General features: G+C 40.1%; 4 protein-coding genes and 1 long non-coding RNA gene across 8 annotated transcripts; 3 read left to right on the top strand and 2 right to left on the bottom strand.

Moving 5' to 3' along the window:
• The first annotated feature begins 3 nt into the window (after positions 1 to 3).
• LOC135351269 (vacuolar fusion protein CCZ1 homolog) lies at positions 4 to 6,822 on the top strand. 2 transcript variants are annotated; one of them, XM_064550235.1, is made up of 14 exons: positions 4 to 164; positions 350 to 541; positions 1,459 to 1,533; positions 1,631 to 1,678; positions 1,740 to 1,823; positions 2,089 to 2,219; positions 2,403 to 2,447; positions 2,651 to 2,803; positions 3,522 to 3,648; positions 4,176 to 4,209; positions 4,269 to 4,386; positions 5,260 to 5,383; positions 5,758 to 5,902; positions 6,618 to 6,822. In XM_064550235.1, the coding sequence occupies exons 1-14, from the start codon at positions 87 to 89 to the stop codon at positions 6,671 to 6,673; spliced, it is 1,410 nt and encodes a 469-aa protein (XP_064406305.1). In that variant the 5' UTR covers positions 4 to 86; the 3' UTR covers positions 6,674 to 6,822. The 2 variants fall into 2 exon arrangements, with proteins under 2 accessions (XP_064406305.1, XP_064406306.1); XM_064550236.1 differs by having other exon boundaries at positions 25 to 164; positions 400 to 541.
• Positions 6,823 to 6,896: 74 nt separating this feature from the next.
• LOC135351266 (actin-related protein 8-like) lies at positions 6,897 to 9,690 on the bottom strand. 2 transcript variants are annotated; one of them, XM_064550231.1, is made up of 10 exons: positions 9,524 to 9,690; positions 9,254 to 9,466; positions 8,979 to 9,188; positions 8,668 to 8,862; positions 8,383 to 8,493; positions 8,163 to 8,278; positions 8,046 to 8,106; positions 7,481 to 7,985; positions 7,253 to 7,422; positions 6,897 to 7,145 (listed from the first exon to the last, which is right to left on the bottom strand). In XM_064550231.1, the coding sequence occupies exons 1-10, from the start codon at positions 9,602 to 9,604 to the stop codon at positions 7,002 to 7,004; spliced, it is 1,806 nt and encodes a 601-aa protein (XP_064406301.1). In that variant the 5' UTR covers positions 9,605 to 9,690; the 3' UTR covers positions 6,897 to 7,001. The 2 variants fall into 2 exon arrangements, with proteins under 2 accessions (XP_064406301.1, XP_064406302.1); XM_064550232.1 differs by having other exon boundaries at positions 7,253 to 7,401; positions 9,524 to 9,689.
• Positions 9,691 to 9,752: 62 nt separating this feature from the next.
• On the top strand, positions 9,753 to 17,620 carry LOC135351267 (Bardet-Biedl syndrome 1 protein homolog). The gene is made up of 13 exons (XM_064550233.1): positions 9,753 to 9,866; positions 9,975 to 10,078; positions 11,360 to 11,427; positions 11,512 to 11,604; positions 11,690 to 11,904; positions 12,000 to 12,088; positions 12,150 to 12,354; positions 13,581 to 13,808; positions 13,914 to 14,072; positions 16,359 to 16,587; positions 16,648 to 16,781; positions 17,127 to 17,261; positions 17,383 to 17,620. Exons 2-13 carry the CDS (start codon positions 10,023 to 10,025, stop codon positions 17,554 to 17,556), a joined length of 1,785 nt encoding a protein of 594 aa, XP_064406303.1. The 5' UTR covers positions 9,753 to 9,866; positions 9,975 to 10,022; the 3' UTR covers positions 17,557 to 17,620.
• A 489-nt stretch (positions 17,621 to 18,109) lies between these two features.
• LOC135351276 (uncharacterized) lies at positions 18,110 to 21,164 on the bottom strand. Of its 2 annotated transcripts, XM_064550250.1 has the most exons (6): positions 21,056 to 21,163; positions 19,793 to 19,841; positions 19,636 to 19,742; positions 19,524 to 19,574; positions 18,342 to 18,386; positions 18,110 to 18,275 (listed from the first exon to the last, which is right to left on the bottom strand). In XM_064550250.1, the coding sequence occupies exons 1-6, from the start codon at positions 21,087 to 21,089 to the stop codon at positions 18,214 to 18,216; spliced, it is 348 nt and encodes a 115-aa protein (XP_064406320.1). In that variant the 5' UTR covers positions 21,090 to 21,163; the 3' UTR covers positions 18,110 to 18,213. The 2 variants fall into 2 exon arrangements, with proteins under 2 accessions (XP_064406320.1, XP_064406318.1); XM_064550248.1 differs by having other exon boundaries at positions 18,110 to 18,386; positions 21,056 to 21,164.
• A 22-nt stretch (positions 21,165 to 21,186) lies between these two features.
• On the top strand, positions 21,187 to 22,913 carry LOC135351279 (uncharacterized). Its single transcript, XR_010399422.1, has 4 exons — positions 21,187 to 21,445; positions 21,661 to 21,797; positions 21,887 to 21,991; positions 22,652 to 22,913. It is a non-coding gene; the product is annotated as an uncharacterized LOC135351279 (long non-coding RNA).
• Positions 22,914 to 23,267: the final 354 nt, after the last annotated feature.

Here is a 23,267-nt window from a genome sequence, read left to right as displayed (position 1 = left end):
ACGTATGAAAAACTGAAAAGTAAGTTGTATTCCTTTTTCTCTGGTTCTGAGCTGAGGTTCTGAATTGACAGTCAGTGCATGCAGTGATGGCGACTGTTACGAATGATTCTACTCTTCGCAGTTTGTGTATTTATAATCCTGACCTAAGCACAAAGGAGGGAACGGTAAATCTGTTATCTTTTTAGAATCTTACAAATGTTATTCTAAGTCCTTTTATAATATTAAGTCCTCATCAGCTAGCTAGCTAGTTAGCTATAGCTCATTATTCAGCTCATTATGCACTTGGCGGGTGGGGCATTGGTTTGACAAGTGCATTTTAGCTATGTTGCCATTCATTACTTCTCCACAGGAAGACAAAAAGATTCTGTATTACTACCCTCACGATGATTCTCTAAACAGGAAGGTCCGCAACATAGGCTTGTGTGAGGCACTGGTGAACTTTACCCGGACCTTCCACCCCAGGCGCCCGTGTGAGGCTGTTCACACAGAGAAAATGAGACAGGTGTTCCTTGAGCCAGAAGAAAATCACTGGATGGTCATGGTAGAGTTTAGTGGTATACTAGATCTATGTATTTACATTATAAATTAGTTTGGCAACCACATACCGTATAGCGGGTATATTTTGAGGGCATAAATGTTTTCGCTGATTAAACTACCGCGAACATTTATACTCACAAACTAATATCACATGCATGCATGCTGCAGAAACCTGCTATTTATTCCGCGAAAGTTTGTACCCTCGAAATATACCCGCTATACGGTATTTGCTCATCGCTACCTGTGCATTTGGATTGTTTGTAACAGGATCATGCGCCAGTGCGATTGGTAGTTGGTAACATAACGTCATGAACATGTACAGGTACAGCTACTTTGTTCGTACATTAAGTACCTATCACACTCTAGCTTTGTACATACTTATTGTTTGCGAGAGCGAAAGGTTTTTGCTACTACATCCACAGGTATACTCATCATCAAAGTTTTAGTAGTGTCGATTGTGCAGCTTATTTACTAGACTTTGGTTATCTTGGGCTACCGCCTTGAAACATCAATTTTCCTTATTAGCTGCAAGATGGACTTATATGCAGTTTGTACCGGAGGGGTAGTACATGTGCACACCGAAAAATCGATACTATTAATTATCGAACTTGCAACAGCAATAAAGAATAAGTTTTGGTTGGCGAAAGAGTCTATGTTTGTCTTTATAAACGCTGGTAATTAGTGATAGTATAATAATAATTATGTATTTGCCGAGTTTTTACTCTAGTCGATATGCAATGACGTGAGTTGTGAGCAGCTGTAACTGTTCAATATCAACCCTTCACTGACCGTACAGTACTGTTATTACTTCTAGCTAGAATGTCTTGAAAGTTCCGAAGCCCCATCCCACCAATTTTGTTGTTAGCATGCATTACTGTATATTGTATAGTTCATGTATTGCTAGTCTATTTACTTTTTCAGTCAGTAACAATACCCTGGGCTGAAGTAATTAGCAATGGAGAGAAGAGTATAGTATACTATGAAGACCATGTGCAGGTGAGACGTCACTGGTTAGTAGTTGTACTTTTAGCCATTGCACACTGATGTACACTGTGTAGCTTGAATCGTCTGGTTGATAGTTAATCCTTTCCAGGATAGTGTGTTGGAAGCATCCTTGACTACTATGTACCTCACTTTCAAAGTAAGTCCAATGCACGGTACTTGCATATATTTAATCGACAGTGTAATCTCTTCCAATCCAGTTTTTTAACGGGTCGTTTGGTAGTATTGTAGATAGCCATGGATTGGAAGGACTAAAGAAGAGGATGGACATGTTTCTTACAAGGGTGAGATTAAATCGTACATGTACATGTACATGTATGTACACACATAACTATTGTAGCTATAAGTGTAAATTTGTTGCCGCGGGTATTATTCATATATAGGTATCACAGCGTACGTGTACATTATGTATTGTGTTATTATAGCAACCAAAGTTGCTTGCATTGTACATGTAGCTGCTGCTTTTGTGAGTGCAGCTATTTTTTTATTGCTAGGTTAATTGTCATTTTTGGTTTATTGTATGTGCTAGAGCTACCTTTCACATTGCAGTATATTATGTCGATGGACGTTGGCAAACTGGATATATTCACTGTGTTTCAAGGCATACAATTCCTCCCGCTGGACAAGTACATGTACCTCAAAGTCCACTGCTTCGTCAATCTCATAGAAACTACTTTCAGGTAGAGTCAGTTGCCAAGCTGAAATACGTACGTTTACATACATGTAAAACTTTGATCTGATGGCTACTTCAATAATTTTCATTCGTCAATGAGGGAATACAGTCTTATTGTCCTCTTTAGGTTGGGGTGTTGTTGTATGGCGTACGTTGTTCATAGAATTAATAGTGCTTTGTAACATTGCAGGAGTATACAGAGGACAGTGCTGGTGTACAATGACCAATTGGTGTGGTGAGTGAATACCACTAGCAGTAGTACAGGATGTAGTTACGTACAATGTACTAGTGCTTGAAGTCTAGAGAGTAGAATTGTGTCCTCTAGCTCTAGCTTTCAATTAAAAAAGGGTCAAGTGCCACTTTATTTTCGTTTGTCATCATTACCTACATACACTGTAATCTATGTAGGTTCATATTTATATTTTGTGTTGTGTGCAGGAGTGGTTTAGAGCAGGCTGACATCAAGGTGTTTTATCAGTATCTGCTCTCCTGGCTCCTCCCACAAGACCCCTCCCCTACCATGCAGACTATGTCGTCTATTGCTGCCTCTGTGAAGTCTGTCGTGGGTACCACCTCCTCTCAAACAGGAAGGTGAGAGGCTTTGGTCATGTCTAGTGTACTCTACCGAGATTACGTCTACCCTAATTGTATGCTACAAAGCAGCTACAGGTGGGATGGGCTTAATTTCGAAAACAGTAGTTTTACCTCACCCACCCAGGTGTTGCCTCGAAATTATGCCCACTCATAGAAACTAAGTCTTTTCTGTCTGTGTTTGAGGCCTGCCAGCTCTTGAAATACAATGAACACATACAATGCATGGGTAAAGTAGCTAGGTATAAAGAAAAGTGTACATGTACAAATTAAGAGTCTGCATCAAAAGGTTGTTCACTTGTCACTGTCAGAGTCTTCAACAGAGATTCGGAGTAGATTGTCCTTGTCTTTTATACTTGCAAATAGGAGTAATTATTGGATCTAGCTACATGTATCTAGCTATATTCAGAGCTAAACAGCTTACACAATAAAGTGCTAAACCTTTTCTTGACGACTGCTCACTAACAAATGCATCACAGGCAAATTATCCTATGCAAGAACTTTCACTCAAAAGTGGGGGTGGGCGTAATCTCGGTAGAGTACAGTAATATCCCTGATGTCGTTGTACATGCGAGTACATTTTTACATTGTACCCCCACAAAGACTCACACAAACAAGACTACTTCAGCTATTCAGGTTCCAATTAATCAGTTAGTACACTGTGCACAATATACATGTATGTATAGTACGTGAATACTGTAGCTGCTTTAATTTACAGATTTCTAATTGGTGACGAAGGGAGTGTTCGTGTTGGTGTAGCGGGGGTGGGCGATGGTGGCAAGGCTCCCTGGGTGTACATCCATATGGATGGATCTGTTCAGAGCTGCAAGCTTTATGTTTATACAGTGAGTGTGCTAATGTAACAGTTGCCCTACATGTAGTGTAGTATACTATAATTCTCGAATGTAGTCATTGTAGTGGCCACTCTCGTAATCATAATTAATTATTAATGATCCTCTCTCAAATAGTATAGCCTTTTAGGTAAACTTTGACCACTGCTGTATATTAATTGTCCATACAGTACAGTACTTTGTCTGGTCTCCTGTATACATGTTCCTTGTCTGGTTACGTAATGTACTCTTTGCCTTGTACACCATGAGCCTATCCTCGGCAAAGTGATTAATAGGTGTGTTCAAAATTGAAACCGTGATTCATTTGAAACTATGCCCTGATCAATCAACTCGTAGGTGTGTGCGCTGCTCTCAAACAGTGACTTCTCAAATTATAATCTGCAGACTGCAGAATAGAAATTAATTTACATGCAGTATCCCTAATTATTCAGTCGATATAAAGTTCTAGCTGTTATATACAGTCTTTCAATGCAGTAAGTTAATTATGTAATAAACTTTAAACTGTAATGTGTTTGTTTCAGGCTGGAAATGCTCTGATGTGCTTCTTTGTTCAAAGTAAGTGTTGGTTGGTGAGTTAACTTCATGAAACTCATTACTTTTTTGAATATACGCAGGAGAGAAAGCTTCTCCCTCATCTGACTTCTGTAAGCGGTTGAACACTTTCCTTGGACCAAGGCTAGCACAAATTTCCCGAGAGATTTCTGACTTTAGAGACAAATCTAAACCTCAAGGGTGAGACATATAGGTTAATTTGCCTCAAGTGGTGTCCTGAAGGAGCAATATAAATGCATAATTATTGTAGTCAGTTGTCTGTTTGTGTTGTCAGTCTCAGCTAGCTAGGCCATATACATGTAAGCGCCTGCTCGCGCCTTCATAAACCTAATTATACTGTTAGCGCGAATTCCGTATAGCGTGAAATTTTCTATGCACTTATACATGTATTTTCGTGGAATGGCCTCTAAAAGCACTTCGTTGCACAATGTTAGTGGAATGACTGCTTACTGGAAGCCATGCCTTTAATCTTTGCACGTTATAGCTAATTAGAGAACAATTTTCGTGTAGAATTGCTAGTTAACCCACGAAATCAGCGAAAATTAAGCCCCACGAAAATTTACCCCACCTCTATACGGTAATAATCGAATTGGGTAGTAGAATAACAGTAAGATTCCTCTTTAGTAGCCACCCCTGAAAATTAAGTACCCATGTAGATCCCATAATTCAAAACAACCCTATAATGACCAAACGCATTCCTCAACTATGTCTGTTACATGTACTGTATGAAAGGGCATTTTTCTGTTAGAAGTACATGTACATGTAAGTAGATGTATATACGCTAGCAAAAAGCGCATGATAGCTATTAGTCCCCCATGCCCATGAAGAATACTGAATTACAGTATAGCCATTGCAATGAGGCGGCATCAACACATTTGGTACTTTTCTTAGGCTACCATTCAGTCCTAATGTAAATGACATTTTACATGTACGTAACACATGTATGACTATGTAATTGCCAAGAGTACAAATTATAGTGATCATGCAGTAATGTGTCCACACTTCAAATTTTTATCATTGTTACCGACATAATTTCCATGTGTTTACATGCAGCCTGGACCCCCAGTATCGATTCATCTACTTTAATGAGATGAACCTCGCAGTAAAGTCCCCTTTACTTTCACGACGTTCAACCTATGTGAACATTTTGTCAGAAGCTATGAAGCTGCTAGCTGATGTAAGTGTAAATTGTAAAACTTGGTTTCATGGAAAGCACTGCTACATGTATAAGTGGGTGCTATGAATGTATGTAGTGTGCCTAAGACATTCATATTCGTTGCAAAAAATTCACTATAATTATTATGATAAAAATTACTGAAGGATTGGCCAGGAAAAGCACAAAACGAATAAAAAATTGAAACAGTACATGTGAATGAAGTTGTAACGGATTGGAGTTATGCACTCGCCGAATTTCTTGTTTCTTCGCTTTTTCACGCTTTTCTTTTCCTGGCAATCCTAGCAACGTTCACATTGCAAATGTTTTTTAGTTTTGATATTCATAGAGTATGTAAGTACCTTTCACTCTTGCTTATGTGTTTCGTTTTTACTCAGATAAACTCAGAGTATGACAGTATAGAGGAGGGGGAAACAATCATGCGTACACTAGGGGACTCATGGGTGGTCACCAGGAAGTCGGGTCATCGGAGGTTTTTTGTGGTCCTCAATCAGAAGAGTGCCAACTTTGCTGAGATCAATGGTGGGTGGCAGCATTACTCGTCGGCTAAAAGTGCATACAATGCACAAACAAAATGAGATTGATCCAACAGCAACAGGTGGCTCAGCCTTGCTAGGGTGGGTGCATGGGCTCATTGCTGACTAGGCACTTTACAATAGTCATGCACAAACGACTCTAGCTCAGCTTTGCAAGCGATTGGTCCGCCATATACTGTACTCTATCTAGGTATGTGTCTGCTAATTAGCTCTAGCTGTGTACTTCTAGAGATATAATACGCTGTACCAAAAATCAAACTATTGGCAGTTTTTTTTCTTCGAATGATCATGCACATGGAAGGCCATCTACTAACCATCCACCTGTTGGTGTGTAGAACCTTTCTCATTTTGTATAATTATGCAGCTGACAAGTATTGATGCCTGGCGAATTTCAGTGACTTACTCTGGTTTTTGTACCACGTACAATTCATGTATAGGGACGCCATGCACATACAATTGAAACCCTAATTACTCATGTAATGAAAATATGTGGAACCATGTTACACTTTTGGGAACATACAAATTAAGTTTTAGCGTTTATACACAGGTCACCTTTATTGAGGTTTTGTAGACTAACTATTAGGTGCCTGGCCTTCATATCGCTGTTTACCTTCAGAGGAGGGGTTTTACCGAATGTATGTAGACTTGTAATTGCCGAACTAACACTCACTGCACACAAACACACACTATTATTTTTACAGAGGAAGTAAGAAAACTGTGTCAGAAAGAATTCACCAACATTTTTTTCTTAGACTAAGAAATTATTATGGGCTAATGTGCTCCGTTTGTGTGTCACTTACATGTAAATTATGTGTTTTTTTGTAATACTGTCATAATAACCGGGCTTCAGAAGGGGTTCACTAAATTATATAGAACGCCAAGTCCATATTTTATTGCACCCTCATGTTCCCAAGAAATGTTATATAGTCTACAGCTGGTAATCATTATTAATTTTTTAGACCAAAACCACAAAATAAGGATGAGTGAATGTGGCTTGTGCATTTATTTCGGTATGTATATATAATGTCATACAATTGGAGGAGGTATCACTACACACAAAACTACACGTAGTACAAATGAAGTGTCTACCAGAGGAATGGTGCTCTCTCTCTCAGCAGCCGAACACCACTAAAATCCCACTCCTGTTTGTCTATCCACAGCTCATGACAAGTGTCTAAACAACTCAGCACAGCCCCTCCTTTCCACGCAATATGAGAAGAATCCAGCTCCTATATATTATAAAAAGAATTAAATGCCTCTCAGCCTAAACACTTTCTCATTACGCATCACTTTGACCACTTGATCAGCTACATGTACATGTATTTTTTGGCCTCACCCTAACATTAGAGTAGACATCAATACTGTCGGCTGGCGGTGAGTTTCGCTCCAATTGAGATTGCAGCATCTTCGAGGAGCCAGGAAAGGAGAGACCTCCCCCCACAAGCAGAATACTAGAATAGAGCTTGCCCTTCAACTCGAGAGAACCTGAGAGTTGCAATGTGAAGTCTAATATATATAGAACAACATCTGATTCATGGAACAGTGCATTCGTTTAGTTACTCACTTGTACAGCTGATACTAAGATGTACAGCCTGATCCAAAGGCAGCACTCTCCCTTTGTTTACACGTCTTATGCGCCGTGTCACCTCTGGTAACCCCACCTCCCCTGGCCTCAAGGGATGACCAACAAACATCCCTGCAAGCTGCTCCTCACTAGTCAAGTTTTCACTCTGCTCCACGGGCCTCTGGGCCAGGGGAATGTCTAGACACTCTTCCAACAAATCCTCTCTCTCTGGTGCCTGTGGCTGCTGACCTCTCATTAGAAAAGTGTAGTCTGGCAGACAGAATGCAGCCGGGAAGAACATACCCATTGCTGCAATTATACCTTCATCAGATAGTTTTATCTCGTAATCTAAGAGGCGACCGGGAAGGGGACTCATGACAGAGAACTGATAGTTCCTCACACCCCAGATAGTTGCATCAAGGTGGCATACTGTCTCTTTCAATTGTTGAATCAAAACACCGTCCAAACGACTCTCAGAGGTACATTTCGAATAAGGGAACTTAGTCTGTGAGGAGACAATAAGTACAAAGCTAATTGTATTTGAGAGTGATATAGGTAATTTAACCTTTTGAAGAAGGGAGAAGAAAAGTCGAGTGATATCACTGCCACCATAATGAAGAATTAGCCTGTAAGTGTAGCCATAGCAATTGCTCTATTACATTAATTATTTAATGTGCGTTACCTGGTGTTAGGATTGGACATTCCCTCCTCAATACAAGAAATATGAGTAACCTCATCACCAACATTGACCACACAACAAGAAGCCATACCAGCACAATATGCAGCACACACAGACTCCTAGACGACAGACACATTACGCATGATTATTTCAATAAACACGATAATTGCTACAGCCAACAGATGAGAAACAACAACTACATGCATGCATGTAGATTTACTACCTGATGCAAAAAGGCAGCAGCAAACTCCATTTTTACTAGCAGGATATTCATGAATTCTTTGAACAGAGCTCTGTTAATCACATCTGATACAAGTAACACGATACGGTGATTCTGTGGTATATATATAATAAAATAAATGCTAATTGGCAATCGCAGTCTACTGCAAACAGTTATACTTATGTATAGATACAAAATTGATGTATTACAAAACTACTGAGCAGCACTTCGTAAACCCCCCCGGCCCCACCCATAATGTGGCCATTTTTTTTATAAGCACTAACAAACCTTAAAGTCTCTCTTGTCAATCTGCAGGTACTCCTCAAAAGCCTTGGTCCATAGGTCTTCAAGCATGCTCAGTAGGGCACTGCGTGAAAGGGGTGCTGCCCATTGAGGCAGAGAGTCATGGTTGGTGCAGTTCAACTGTCCGTATCGCAATGGTCTGTATACTGTGTACCCAGAGCCAGGAGGCAAATACAGTACCTGGAAAACGATAGAAAAGCATGGGAGAGGAGCAGTTTGTTTCGAATATTGAGCACTAAATGTTGCTCGGCACAAAATATTTCAATCAATTGCCATTTATTTCTGCTGTGGCGAACCTCATTTCCAATGAGACAGCGAGGTTGAGCAGAGATATCAGTCATCGAGAGTTCCTCACTCTCTCTGGCCTCTGGCTGTACCCGTGAGTTGTGTGCAAGGTACTCCCTCACATTCACCTCTGTGTCGTGTATACCTGCTCCAGCTCTCAACAACTCGAGGCTCTCTTGTATCTTGGACAGAGAAGAATCTCTCGCATCCTCAAGGGCAGGCTAAGGTAGGTTAAAGATTTGGTATTGTATCACACAAATGCAACTCCGACCCTGATGGTACTCACAGTGATTATCCATGGGAAATCCAACACCAGTGTCTCGTCTCTGATACCTTCCCTACTCTTATTTGAGGGTTTCGTAGTCAGACCATACCCCTTATATGCAATAATGTGAGGGATAGACTGGGGAGTGGGGTCAGTCGCAAAGCCAAGTGTCAGAGTAGAGGAACCAATCTGCAGCACTATGGTGGGCTGGGCATCACTGGCTGGGAGGTCATCCTGGTGAAGATTAGTCATGAGTTTAGTTATTGCATGTAACAGCTGCATTTTCCTCACATCATAAAGCTGTTGTGGCTGAGAGTCACTAGTTCCAAAAGCCTCAGAGTGAGTCCTTTTCTCTGATTTCTGTCTAGGCATCTTCTTTAGTCGAGTAAATCTATCATATCATCCATGCGATCGATCATATCCAGATAAAGTGTCAGACATCACAATTGTATTGATCGTCTAGTTAAAAACTACAAATTGGTTGGACATGTCACGTGCGCACTATTTTTTGCTGAGCTGGCACTGAGCTGGCACAGCTGATTGACAGTTGGATTTTTCTTAGATTGATCATACTGCAGAATCAAAGCTAGCCTCCGCACTGAAGAGAAGGCCTTGTGAAGGAGGCTAAATCAAAGTAAGCGATTAATTTCCATAACTGTTTACCATTGTTCGGTATCCATGGTAACGTGAGCAAAGAACTTTGCACTCTATCAGAACTTATCACGCCTCCAAATAAATGTAGGCGTAGGCCAAGGTGTCACCCCTTTCAAATTTCTGGCCTAAAGAAGCCATGACTCAAGAGGGTGCTGCAGATATCTCTCTAAACAAAGAGGACCCCTTGGATGGGTAAGAGTTTCAGCACCAGAATAGAGTTCCCCCTACGCCGTATCTTACTGTAGTTGACATTACGTTACAACGCGCGTTAACGCCGCGCCAGCGCAGACTGAATGCAATTGTTGACGTCCTAAGAAGCGCCAACCATTGCTCCAAAATGCATGTTTGTTTGTGATGCCGAGGCACTCTCCTTTTACTTTTTGGCCTATAATAATATTATTGTTATGTGCATGCACTGCATGGTTCATAGCTGCACTAGATGCAGCTGTAAACTACAAGGACCAAAAATTGAACTGTTGATTGACCTGCGTACATACCTATGAGATTGCTACCTGTAGTACATAAATGCAACCATAATTTAAGTGCCAGGTGGGACTAAACGTACAATTACTGCATGTTGGGCTCTAAAAGATACGCCACTTTAGGAGCCCAAACATGTACTGCTGCTGTAATCACATCATTAGTGTATACTGAAATTTTTAAAATGTTTGTGAGAGTACTGTACATTACTGCACTTTCAATACATGATCCCATTGGTGCATAATTAGAAGTTATTTCGAAGAAGTATGATAAATACTAGCCTTGTATACACAAACCTATATTTAATTAGGAGCAAAAGTGGTTGTTGGGACGAAGGCTAGGTAGATACGTACTAGTTCTATGTGACAAGATCTAGAACACCTACTGAGCTAGAAGAAGAAATATATTTGTCGAACCTGATGCAGCTAAATTAAATGCTCGTGTATAGAAAGGGCTAAAGATATTTTTTTAGTTGCCTACCGTATTATGAAGGCACCACAAAAACCTTTTTATTTGGTGAACATAAATTATAACAGAACTAATCGCATGTTGTCCTATTATTCACTGTGATTCGTACAGTGACTAATCGCTTATCAGTAATTACTGCCTTGACAACCGCACGTTCAAATAACGGCCGCGGTTACTGAAACTGCAGCTACATCACAAACGATTAACAATCAATAGTATGGCTACTGCAATAAGGGATTAATTATAACAAGCACTGGCAAGGTTAATAGCACTCAGCTACGCCTCGTGCAATTAGTATCCTTGCCATTGCTTGTTACTCGTGCTATGAATCCCATATTGCCATACTATTAATTATACAAATTATGCGGGCCGGCGCTTCAATTTGAGTGGCAGCCACATTCAAGTTGAAGCTTAGAGGCTTAATGTGTTAGAGCCTATTTAAGTCCAGTTATAATATTTGAATGGCACCTTTTTACAGTGGTGAAGGTACATTTGAGTACATTTATTTTGTCGAATTCAATGTAGGACTGGGTCCTGGTTAGATGCTCACTATGACCCTGTTGCATCTATCTACACCTTTTCAAGCTGTATGGGTGAGTTTGTTCACGTACAGTTTCTATGAGCGGGACGAAAGTGAGCGGTGCAGTCATACTTAAAAACAAATGCTCGTTTTGTAGCCCTCGAAGATGTGAACTGTGACGGAGATCACTTATTGCTCATCGGAGACATGGGGAGTGGGCAGTTTGACATTAAGCTCAAAGTTTACAAAGGTGTGTATCTTCGCGTGAGTCTCCCATGACACTCTGACTTTATACTTTTGACGTGTAATTATTATTGTTGTACATGTGCCTGTAGGCACAGAGATGATCTTTGAGACTCCTTTACTAGACCTGCCAACCGGAGTATGTACGTTCTACATGGACACTACAGACCCACACACACCAGCTGTGGCTATTGCCTCTGGCTCTAATGTATACATCTACAAGAACTTTAGGCCATATTTCAAATTTAATCTCCCCTCACTTGAGCTGAACAGTACTGAATGTGATCTCTGGGCTCAAGTCAAAGAGGTACGTGAAACCAAACTGGTAATAATTCTTTACTTTCATGTCAATGCTAAAGTGATTGCTACCACCGATGATGATTTTTTTGTTTGAAATCGCAGGATAAGATCGACCCAGTCATACTAAGGGAAGCACTGGCGAGTATGAATCATGAAGGTGCTGATATCCCACTCTCTGTTCGGTCACTCAAGTGAGCAGCTTCTTATTTGCTCACATGCGAATATATGGTGATGTAACTGCATGCACTATAGGTTCCTTCAATTGGATCCTAGTGAGTTGCAGCCATTTGTGAGTGTGTTCAAGCATATCCCGCTGAAACGTCAATCTACCATCACTTGCCTGAGCACCCTGAAGAAGAGTCATGCAGAGGACGATGCTGTCAGCTGTTTAGTGGCGGGCACTGAGAACAAGGGCCTCTACATCCTGGACCCTGAGGCCTTCACTGTTCTAACCAAGGTGCTATGGGATCTTGTGTATGTCCTTAATACAATCCATGGAATATAAATCAGTGTTGGCTTCCCTCTTCTACGTAGTAGCATAGATAAAGGAAATTACAATCCATGTTTCCCTGCAGTTTAATCGAGGCTGTGGTGAAGAATAAAGTAGCAATACTAGAACCAGTACAGTAGTGTCTGTGAGGGCGAGTAGCTTTTTAAGATGCTGATTGGTTTATATAGAGAACCTTTGTATGCAAGTCAGAGTAAACCCCAAATACCAAAATTATTGTCTTGTGGGGTGAGATCCAGAGGGGTCCTTTTCTAAATTACAGCTCTCAGAATAGGTCTGGCCTCAAGACAAGCCTGATATTTTTTCAGGCTAACATCTCGAGTTGTATTACCCGTACATCCCTCTTGCATGTCCACGGATCGATGCTAGTACGGTTTGATATCAGGCTACTCTCTGGGGACCAGACCTATTCTGAGAGCTGAGAATAGTAGGCTGGATACTTTTGCAACGATTTTGCGTGATCTAGTGGAATTTGGGTAGAGCCAACGAAATACATACATATTATGCGTGTCATGTGAGTTTTACTCAATATTACATACTACATGTGCGTCAATCTACTTGTTCTTTAAGCATCAAAATCGCACGAGTCTTTAAAGTACATTCCAAGAGCACACGGAAAAGTTGTACGAGTCTCCAGACGTTTTTTCTACAATCATTTTTTGCCTGAGAAAATGTCTGGCCCCTAGACTATAACTAACAACTTCACTTGCAATTTGACCCCACCCGATGATCATTTTTAGTTAAAAGACAGCTATATACATGTAGTTCTTATAACCGCACTTGTCAGTAGTAATTGACCCATGCAAAACGCTAATGTTTTCGTTTACGGCTAATCTAAATTACACTGCCAAAGGGTCAAATTTAGGGCACCGCCAACTTTTCTGGCTATTATGACTGTGAATGAATATTGTATAGCAGGTATATTTCGAGAGTATAAATTTTCGCGGAAATGCCTTTAGAAAGGTTTTCGCGGATTTAATGTTTGTGGAATAGCAGCCTTTTTGCAGCATGCATGCATGCATGCATCGATACTAAATTCGCAGTTATTTAATCCGCAAAAACCATGCATTTATAGCCTCGAAATACACCAATATACAAATATATATGGTAGTTACATTGTGGACAGTTAGTTTTTTTGAGCAAACTTGTGAAACCACTGTTATCCTGCCTTCCAGATGTCTTTGCCGGCAGTCCCAGTGTTTTTGAGTGTGAGTGGGCTTTATGAAGTGGACTACCAGATATCAGTGGCCTGCAGAGATGCATCTGTCTACACTTTCAAGAGAGGAGGGCGGACACCCAAGTACAAGATTGCTCTTGGGTCACAGCCGTGTGGCCTGCTCCAGATGGACAAACAGATTGTGCTTGGGTGCATGGACAACTCTCTCTCCTGCTACACTACAAAGGTACTCTTTTGTTGGTAGTCTTAAGTTTAACAGTCGCTGCTTGTGTTGAAGATCATACACACTTTGACGAGCATAAACATGTTCATTTTTTATCTCTCCATGCAGGGCAAACGTCAGTGGAGCTTCAAGCTGCCTGACTCAATCACAGCACTGGAGCTGCTAGACTATCAGGCCCGGGGGGTAAAGGCAGTGATTGTGGCCATGAGAAATAAAGAGATAAGGATCTTCAGGGACAAGTATCTCATGCACACTCTGCGAGTTGACGTGAGTAAAGTGTATCAGTACGTCATGTACATCGAAAGTACACATTATTATGGCCCTCCATAACTTGTCATACAGTTGTAGTTTACTTAATCTCATACTATTACCTTATTGAAAAGCGCTTCTATCTATAATGAAAGCACCGCGGGTGCTGATGCCTCGGTGGAGGTGCCAAAGCTACATAACATAAAACTACTAATAGCTAGCTTTTATACACACATTGATCAGTGGCGGATCCAGTGCAGGGCACAAGGGGCACGTGCCCCCTTTCTGGCTCACGAAGTGGGTGTGGCTAGAGCAGCAATCATTGCAGCATGCAGAATAGCAGACGATCTCTAGTTAACTAGTTGTAGACTTTTAAAGCTGAAGAGCAAGATTTCATCCATTTCTGCTACTATGTATGTCATACTGCCATCAATCAATCCGTGATAAGAAAAGTTACACTGATTGAGCTTTAAAAAAAACTGTTGACCTTTTTTTAGTAAACATTTTCTTCAAACTGCCCCCCCTTTTCAAAATGCTTTCATTTATACTGTACTGTAGGCATAAATTTAGCTGTAGCTCAATACTAAATTCTGCTCCAATAGTCCAGAGCCTGTCACAATTACGATAAAAAATACCTGAGTCTCTACTAGCATCTCATTTAGAGTGGCGGCACGTTTAAATTGCTGCATTTGGCGCACACAATTAGAGCCATAATGTTCAAGTTGGTGTTAAGGTTAGAGTGGCTCCTTTATTAGTATGGGAAAAGTGTCCATTTGGCACATACTAGAAGACTCCCTTTTATTTGAAAAATGTATAAACCCGCAAGTGTGCCATGCCGAATTTTGAATTGGGGTGTTGAAATACGGCCCGCTCCCTGTAGTTTAGGTGTAAAATCATTCTGGTGGGTTTTGAGGATGTACACTGTATTGTAACAGGATCAACTCGACTATTTGTCAACTACCGTATAGCGCGAAATGTTCGAGGGGCTTAATTTTCGCGGATTTTGTGGGTTAGAATTCTATACGAAAATTAAGTCCACGAAAATTGTTCTTTAATTAGAATTACCTGCTATCGTGCAAATATTTAAAGGCGTGGCTTCCGGTAAGTAGTCATTCCGCGAACATTGTGCAACGAAATGGTTTTTAGAGGCCAATCCACGAAATATAAGTGCCTCGAAAATTTCGCGCTATACGGTATTAGATACATTTGTGAAGAGATTGACGTAATGTCCCCTATCAGTGTGCGTGTGCGTGCAGTGGAACTTTGATCTATGACTGGGTTTGGCCTTAATAATGTTGTTCATAGTTCACTTGATATACCAATGGATTCCTTGTTAAAAATAAAATGTAAGTATGCTGTAAAGGTGATAAGCTAAAAGTTAGCATTTTCCATGTAATAAGTCCCTGGCATACTCACATAAATGAAGCCATAATTTACCACATACATATAGCTTCCGAGGCCTAACTCAACACAAATAAATTAGCTAGAATCATGATGCCGTTGTTTGCAACTATCAATTACCAAGATAATGCTTCGCTCTCGAGTTATGCTTACTTGGCAGCCTTTTCAGAAAAGTGCGTAACAAAACTTGTCCAGGGAGTGTTGCTACTCTACTTAGTAGTTATAGCTCTGTACTAGAACGCTAGCTATTGGTAGCTGCAAGAGTGAGAAGAGAGCAAGGTTCTACTGTACTGGTGCCGCGGCTAGACTTCGTTCTTTTGGCATCTGCAACAATCATGGTCGATTATTTCTGCGAAAGAGTTCATCGATCAGGATAATTATCATGCAATAGTAGCTTTATGTTATGTCGCTTTGACACATTCACCGAGGCATCAGCAGCTTTCATTTCATCACGTGCTAGCCATGTTACTTTGCGCAGTTTTTTGTAGAGTATCGGTAGTTCGACACTCGGTAGTTCGACACTCTTGCTGATAGTAATAACCATAACTATTACTTCAGTTCTGAATGGGTGTCGTTAGTGGGGTTGTGGATTTTTTCCTTGAGTCAGCAGAACAGGCCATTCCTCTTCACCAAGATGTAATTCTAGTGTTCTAGGGTGGGGAAATTTGATCTAGAACGGATATCCCTCCTTTTCCCCTTTCTGTATGACACCTTTTCCTGTGGCTGCTACTCACCCCGGTATATGCAAGTACATGCAGTAATTTTTTTTTATTAACCTGCTTCTTTATTTATTTATAACCATGTTGTGATTTTTTAGTATGCCAAAAGTGTGTATTGATGGTTAGAGTAGCTTTTTTTGTTGTTCCAACCGAATGATCTGCTGTCCCCTTTTCATTGTCTTAGGATATAGTGGTTGGGATGAAATTTGGGAAATTTGGACGTGAGGAAGCATCCCTCTTGCTGGTAACTCAAGGAGGGTCTCTAATCATCAAGATCCTGAAAAGAACAGCAAACCTGGATGTCAAAGAACTTACTCCTGGTCCTCCCAAGGCTCAATCAGTGAAGCTTAATGTTCCCAAAAAAACGAAAGTATTTGTGGACCAAACTGTGCGAGAAAGGGAAAACGGTGTAGGTAAGGGTCAGACAGGAAAACAATGTCATGTACATAGTGCTTTTTCTTTTCTACATGTAGTGATGCACAATACTTTCCAGCGTGATTTATTGCGGCTAAAGTTGGAAACAGCTCGTTCCTTTGTTAAAGCTATTGGTACTTCAATGTTACCAGTAGCAACATCCAGCACATCGTGCCTAAAGATTTCAGCACAGGTACATGTACAATAGAACCTCGATTATTTGGCTGGGGAGATGTCTCTACAACAGGGTCAAAGTTCAGCTAATAAACAGGCGTGTCCTGCAAATAATTATATAACATCAGTTACCATTTAGGTACATGTAGGTGTGTATCATAATTATGTGTATACGCAGACCACCACGTGTCATAAGTGAACCACGTACAGAACTAAGCATGGTTTATACACATTAAATTTTACTACATGGCTCTGGAAAAAAATGTGTCCAAGGTTCTACTGTACATACCTACATTGTACGTGCATGATTATGCATAAACACATGGACAGATCATCATTATAAATAATCTGTCCATCTATTCAGGTGCAGGGCTTGGGGCCTCTTTTCAGACTGACCGTGGTTATTCAGAACACGTCTCTGGTTACAGTTGCTACAGACCACTTCGTTACATTCAGGTGCAATGAATCATTATATCGGATAAGCAACAAGCTATTGCAGGTAAGTCAGTCCGTATAACTACTCGTAGTTTCTGGGCACAATTATTTTACCCAACAAGTTAGTTCTACATTTAATTCTCATACTGGCATTTGTGTGTTCTAAATCGCTACCTCTCTTGTAGCTCCCTCTACTTGTTCCTCTTCTCTCATACAACTTCGAAACCATGGTTGAATGTCTGGATGATATGGGGAAAACTGATGAAATTCGTGTATTTGTTTTTAAGCCTGGCAACCCGATCCCACTTATTACCGCTGTCATTAATATGCCTGTTAGTGAAAGTGTTATTGTTGTGTAATTGTCAGTTACAGAATGGCTATCATTATAGTCAGTACGTTAACATTAATTTTATTGAGAGTAAAGTTAAGTAACAGTTGTGGTTAATGCATGTCTGTTCGGCAGAATGAATGGTGCAGCAGGTGCACGCCTCCGTGCTAGTGCTATTAAGTAAATCTACAGGACAAGGAATTTCTTCAGCACCGATTAGGCTAAACAGAAGATACAAACTGCATATCGTAGTGCACGTGAAATTATGCAAAATAAAAAATGGAAGATTATTTAACAGCCAGCCCTTAAGCTGATAATAAATAGAAGCCCGATTGAATTACTCATAGTATAAATTTTGTATATAATTATAATTATATACAGCTAGTTAATGCTAGATGTTTTCCTGCATGGAAGGTGTGGCTGATTAATGCAGGGGTATATTAGCTTTACAATTTTCAAACCTACGGAGTGATCAAAGTCTATAATGCTATAGTTATAATTATAAGAAAAGCGTACATGTGCATGCCCTATATACATTATCAGGAGTGCATGAGTGACGATATGTAAATGACCATCCAGTAACATTTTGTTTTTAAATTAATGATCGCGTTAATGACACAAAATAATTAACAATAATTATGAAAAAAACAGAACAATGATTGAACACGAAACAATTAATCGATCATCTTTAATCTGAGGCCGTATGTTGTTTCAGTAATTCTATCCATTTGTCAGCATTGATCAAATAGTCTATGGATGAGTACATCAAGAACCAGTGACACACAGCAGTCATAATTGCACCATTAATGAATTTACCTTGATCTTCACTCAGAAGGTCTTGTCCTATTATCTCAACAGAATCTAAAAACAAGAAGCAAAGAGCATATAATAAAACAGTGGAACCTCCATATATTAATGATCACCTCCAAAGATCGAGCACCACATGCATGTACGCTATATATAATTATAACGGCCAAGAGTTGAAACTATACAATTAAATGACTTCAATATGTAAAGCAACCTCTCAGGGGCGGCCACCTCTCTATACTCCGTATAACGAACAGCTTTCTAGTCCCCCAATCGCTTTATAGCAATGGAAAATAACCTCCAGAACGGATAACCACACCCAGAATTAGCAGGAAAATATTGCTGAGATGGCATTATTTTGCACAATCGTGAAAACCTAGCTGTAGCTTGTCTCTACAGCCCTTTCTATATTGTATGAGCTAAAGAAGCAGTTAGCAAATTAAGTTCTAAGAGCATACATGCATAGCTGGCAATCAAAACCTCCCAAGGAAGAACACCTCTCCGTAACAATCGACCAAAACGCTGTTCCCAAATGATGTCCGTTTTATGGAGGTTCAACTGTATTATTGTAACAAGTAATAGTTGTGACACATGCATGAGTGCCATATGGGATATATTGGCTCAGTAGTGACTTAGGCCGAGGGCAAAGGCACTGAACTGAACTGTGCCATATGGCAGACATTGGCACAGTGTTTCCTTTGATCTCAGAGGTCAAAATGCATATACAGTGGAACCTCTATTAACAACCACCTCCGAATAAAGGCCAGTTGCTATATATAACGGCCAGGCACCCAGGTCCCAAATGAACAGTTTGTGTACAAAACAACCCCTCAACAAAGGCTACCTCTGTATATAGGGGCCAAAACATTGTTCCCCAAAGGTGTCCGTTATAGCACTGTATTTATAGCTGGTAATATCCAGGGGCAAAATATTAATTCGTGTGAATGTTTTGCCCCCCGAAAATTACTAGCTATAACGGTACACATGGTGGAATCTATAACTGATTAACACAGTGAGGATCGAATGGTATCAAAAAACATTACGGATGTGTCTGAGCATCTACATGACTTAATTATATTGATGAACCTTATAGATCATATACAAAATAATTATACACCGTACATAAAATTGGAGTACAGTGTGTATTAATACATAGAATAATAGAAAAATAAAAGTATGATTTTGGCTTACCACCACCGATGGTTTTCATTTCTGACTTTTCAACTTCATACTCAACCCACCCTATGGTAAAATTCCAAATCATAATTATCAGGTGACTATGCACTAGCTATTAAAATCATACCATTGCTAAGAAATTGAGAACATGACAGTGGTTCAGCAGTCTTCTTTTGTAACTCCTTCGAATGATCCCTCCAGTTCGGACTTTCAGCACCAAGGTCATTACGTACTCTAATATAATTATATGGTCTGAGGGACATACGTTAATTCTTTTGCCAAACCTTGGAAGACCGAATCCAGGATATTTTGGACCATATCCTGCAACAGGGCCTGCAGGAATCATTGATAAAGCATGTCAGTAAAAATGTACTGTATCATTAATTTAACGTCTTAAACATGCAGGAATTCTTACGACTTCGTATAATTATAGGATTAATAATGACTAGCCTCGTCCCTACGTCCACATCCGCTCCTAATTATTGCTAGCGCCCAGATCGAGGGTCTGGTATTGACTACTTGCGCATGCGCTATAATAATTATATAACCATTCACTAATTAATAAAGTCGAAAATAGCAAAATAAATAATTATTCTCAAGAGGCCTGTGTAAGAGGTTACGTGATGACTAGTCTGGGGACCAGACGTATCCTCTCGAGGGCAAAAAGTTCTCCTTGATGTCCCCCGAGAAAAGTACGACCTGACTCAGTCAAAAGATCGACAACGAAACGTGTGCATGAGACAATTTAAGTAGATCTACAATTAACCACACTGCAAACTAGGCTTTAACCCTAAATATTGCATGGGCATGGTTTGCGTGGCCAATAATTTATTACACTATCTATCACTGACTATAATTATAACAAGAGAGATTTGACAGAAAATAAAATCAAACCTATCGTATTTACGGAATGCAAACCAGTATAATTATTTTTGCCAAACATTATGGGGTTGTGGCCTGTCTGGCCAGGTGATACTTTGATGTTTACATGTCAACATCAGAGGAGGTCCGACAACCATGCACCTAGAATTAATGTTTGCTGAATCAGCATTTAATAAAACTTGCCTTTACAGGAGAGTTAGAGCTCCTATTACTAAAACTAGACCTAACAATACAAGACAGAGGGCTAAGTCTAAGAAGAGTGTGACACCTACCTCTAAAGGCAAGTTTTATGAAAATGCTGATTCAGCAAACATTAATGTTAGGCGCACGGTTGTCGGACCTCCTCTGTGCCAATATCATACCATGTGTTGCCATTTCTCACAATCAGATGAACGATTTTTGATGCAAGATTTATGAGATGATGTCCAATACATGGCACCGGATGTTGCTAAATAATTAAGCCTTTCCTTGCCATGCACGCCTACAATAATCAACATCTGGTACCCTGTACTGTACGTATACATGAATTTACATGGCAATAATTATTTTTGGGAAATTCTTATGTAGATCAACTATTTAACAAGCTTTTCAATTTGTGTGACAATAAGTTTTCATTGCCACTTTCACACTGGTAATAGCATACATGCAATAATCGGGAGACCTACCCTTCTTCGACTTCTTGCTTACATCTCTAGCCATCTTGTGTACTATCTATAGCCAGAGGAGGTACGACATAGGTTGACCTTTTGCTAGACAGTTGCTCCGCCATCTGACAGCTCACGTGAATATATTTGCAACCGTGACGTCATCAACAGCCACAAAAATCACAAAGAAGCTCCGCTTGATAGTGTGTAGGTTAGTGGCAATAGCTGAAGATACAGTCCTATAACTCAAGCTATAACGTCTGATACTGGCTGCATAGGTGTTGTAGCAACCACCAAGCCTTAAATAATGCCATGCCTCTTATTTTTGAAAGAGGTTGCACTGTTTTTGTTACAAAAAGCTACCACCAGCCCCCCTGGAATTTTTACTGAGACGGCGCTTATGGAATAACGGTGAGCGAGTACAAGCCAGTTTTAGCTGGTAGCTGTTGTACAAGCCTTTAGCTACAGTGTATGCTAAGTAAGGAACAGATTCGTTGTTACCAAAATTTTTTGTCACTTGTTTTAGCATGCCTAGTAAAGCCACACACAATTTGAGTACAAGTAAAAACATAAACAATATTTTAAGCATAACAAACAATATCTTAAACATAACAATTTAATCTTAGTCTAACTCAGGCTCTGATTCGGACTGACTGGTTTGACTGTCACTCCCTGTATTTTGTCTGAACACCCAGTCGACGATGTCTTCCCCTTCTCTGTCTGTCAATCTGCCTGCCTCCACATCTTCTTCCAGAGATATAATGTGAGTTTCCTTCTGTTTTGACCCTGCTATGTTATTACCACAATTTAAACACTCAGCCAATTGAACAATGCTTCCCCCTTTTCTTGCAGTCACACCGTCCAGTCAAACAACCTGTCGAACACTTGCATCCTTTAAGGAGTGAGTCGACTCGATCACGGACAGCCTGTACGTTGGTGGCAGTATCCCATTTAATGGTGAGCTCATTGTCTGTGATACTCCAACCGTAGTTTTCTAATGGCTCTAATGTCATAATGGGTTGATCAGATTGTTGCCACATGTGTAGAACCCAACACGATCACTTCCAATGAAGCAAAAGTGCATCATCAGATGGTATCATCTCGTTTTCAAATTTGACCCTGTCCCAGATATTTTGCCTTATATTGTCTAGCCAAATAGAGTGTTGTTCTTTAACTGTTAAATTTTGTTCAGACAATGAATGGTAATATGTAGCTGGTGAGTTAGTGTCAAATCCTGTTGCATGTTGTTTAAAGTAAGCTGTTCCCACCAGACGTACAAATGCTAAAAAACCCAATTCGTACTCTTGATTTGAAAGTCTTACATTTGCTAGGGTGTCTGGGGTCGAGCTTTCCAATTCTGAAGATATAAACTTAGCGTTCTGGTAAAAATATCGTAAAAATGTTGTTTTTCCTATTTTGCTAAAAAAGGATATGTAGTCACATCCACTTTAGCGCGTCGAAATGCATCTTCTATGAGATCTTTGGGTTTACCGAGTGACGCTAGTATAGCATCTGTACATTCCAATACACTACATATGCTTTTTTTGTTAGGTTTGTCCCATCGTGGTGCGTATGTATCATCCCCTAAACAGCGTGTTATATCTTTTCTACATTTAGGACAAACCTGACGAGTGAAATCAATGTTCAAGGAGGCTGCAAGGGTACGTGCTGGCTCACTTCGCCAGTTGCTTGGACTACTCATATTCCCACTGACGCCATGGCACAACTCACATACTCCATTGTCTGCAACACTGTCACTGACTTCCCCAAAAGAAAGCTGCCTTCTAGTTTTTCGCTTACTAGCTAGACACTATTTTACAAATGTTTGTATTAATTTTTTATATCGTTATTGTGTGACACAACAAACCTGGAATGTCTATGATGTGCCATAGTCTGTGTGGTACACTCCATCTTGTGGGACTCCATGTGGTTTGACATGGAAATTGTGGTCAAGTTTTGCAAGCTCATAATTTTTGCTTCAAAGCTGGGTACAAGCAAAATGTTTTTGCAAAGTAATGCTCAAAGCTTACAAATTTTGTTGATACCCATCACGTAGCTTCACTTTGTTAGCAAAATTTTTTGTCGCTTGTTCTAGAGGAGTACTATCATATGACATAGAGTGCTATTTGAGCTCTTGGAGCCAAACTTATAAAAGCTTAACAACTATTCTTGTGTATGCATGTAGACTAGGAACAGTTCTACGTGCCTGAGCTCGTTCGTGAGTGTATGTACA

Source organism: Halichondria panicea, chromosome 17 (genome assembly GCF_963675165.1).
Source record: "Halichondria panicea chromosome 17, odHalPani1.1, whole genome shotgun sequence".
Taxonomy (NCBI): domain Eukaryota; kingdom Metazoa; phylum Porifera; class Demospongiae; order Suberitida; family Halichondriidae; genus Halichondria; species Halichondria panicea.
The sequence above is the reverse complement of the archived record's forward strand: the minus strand, read 5'-3'. Positions and strand labels throughout refer to the sequence as shown.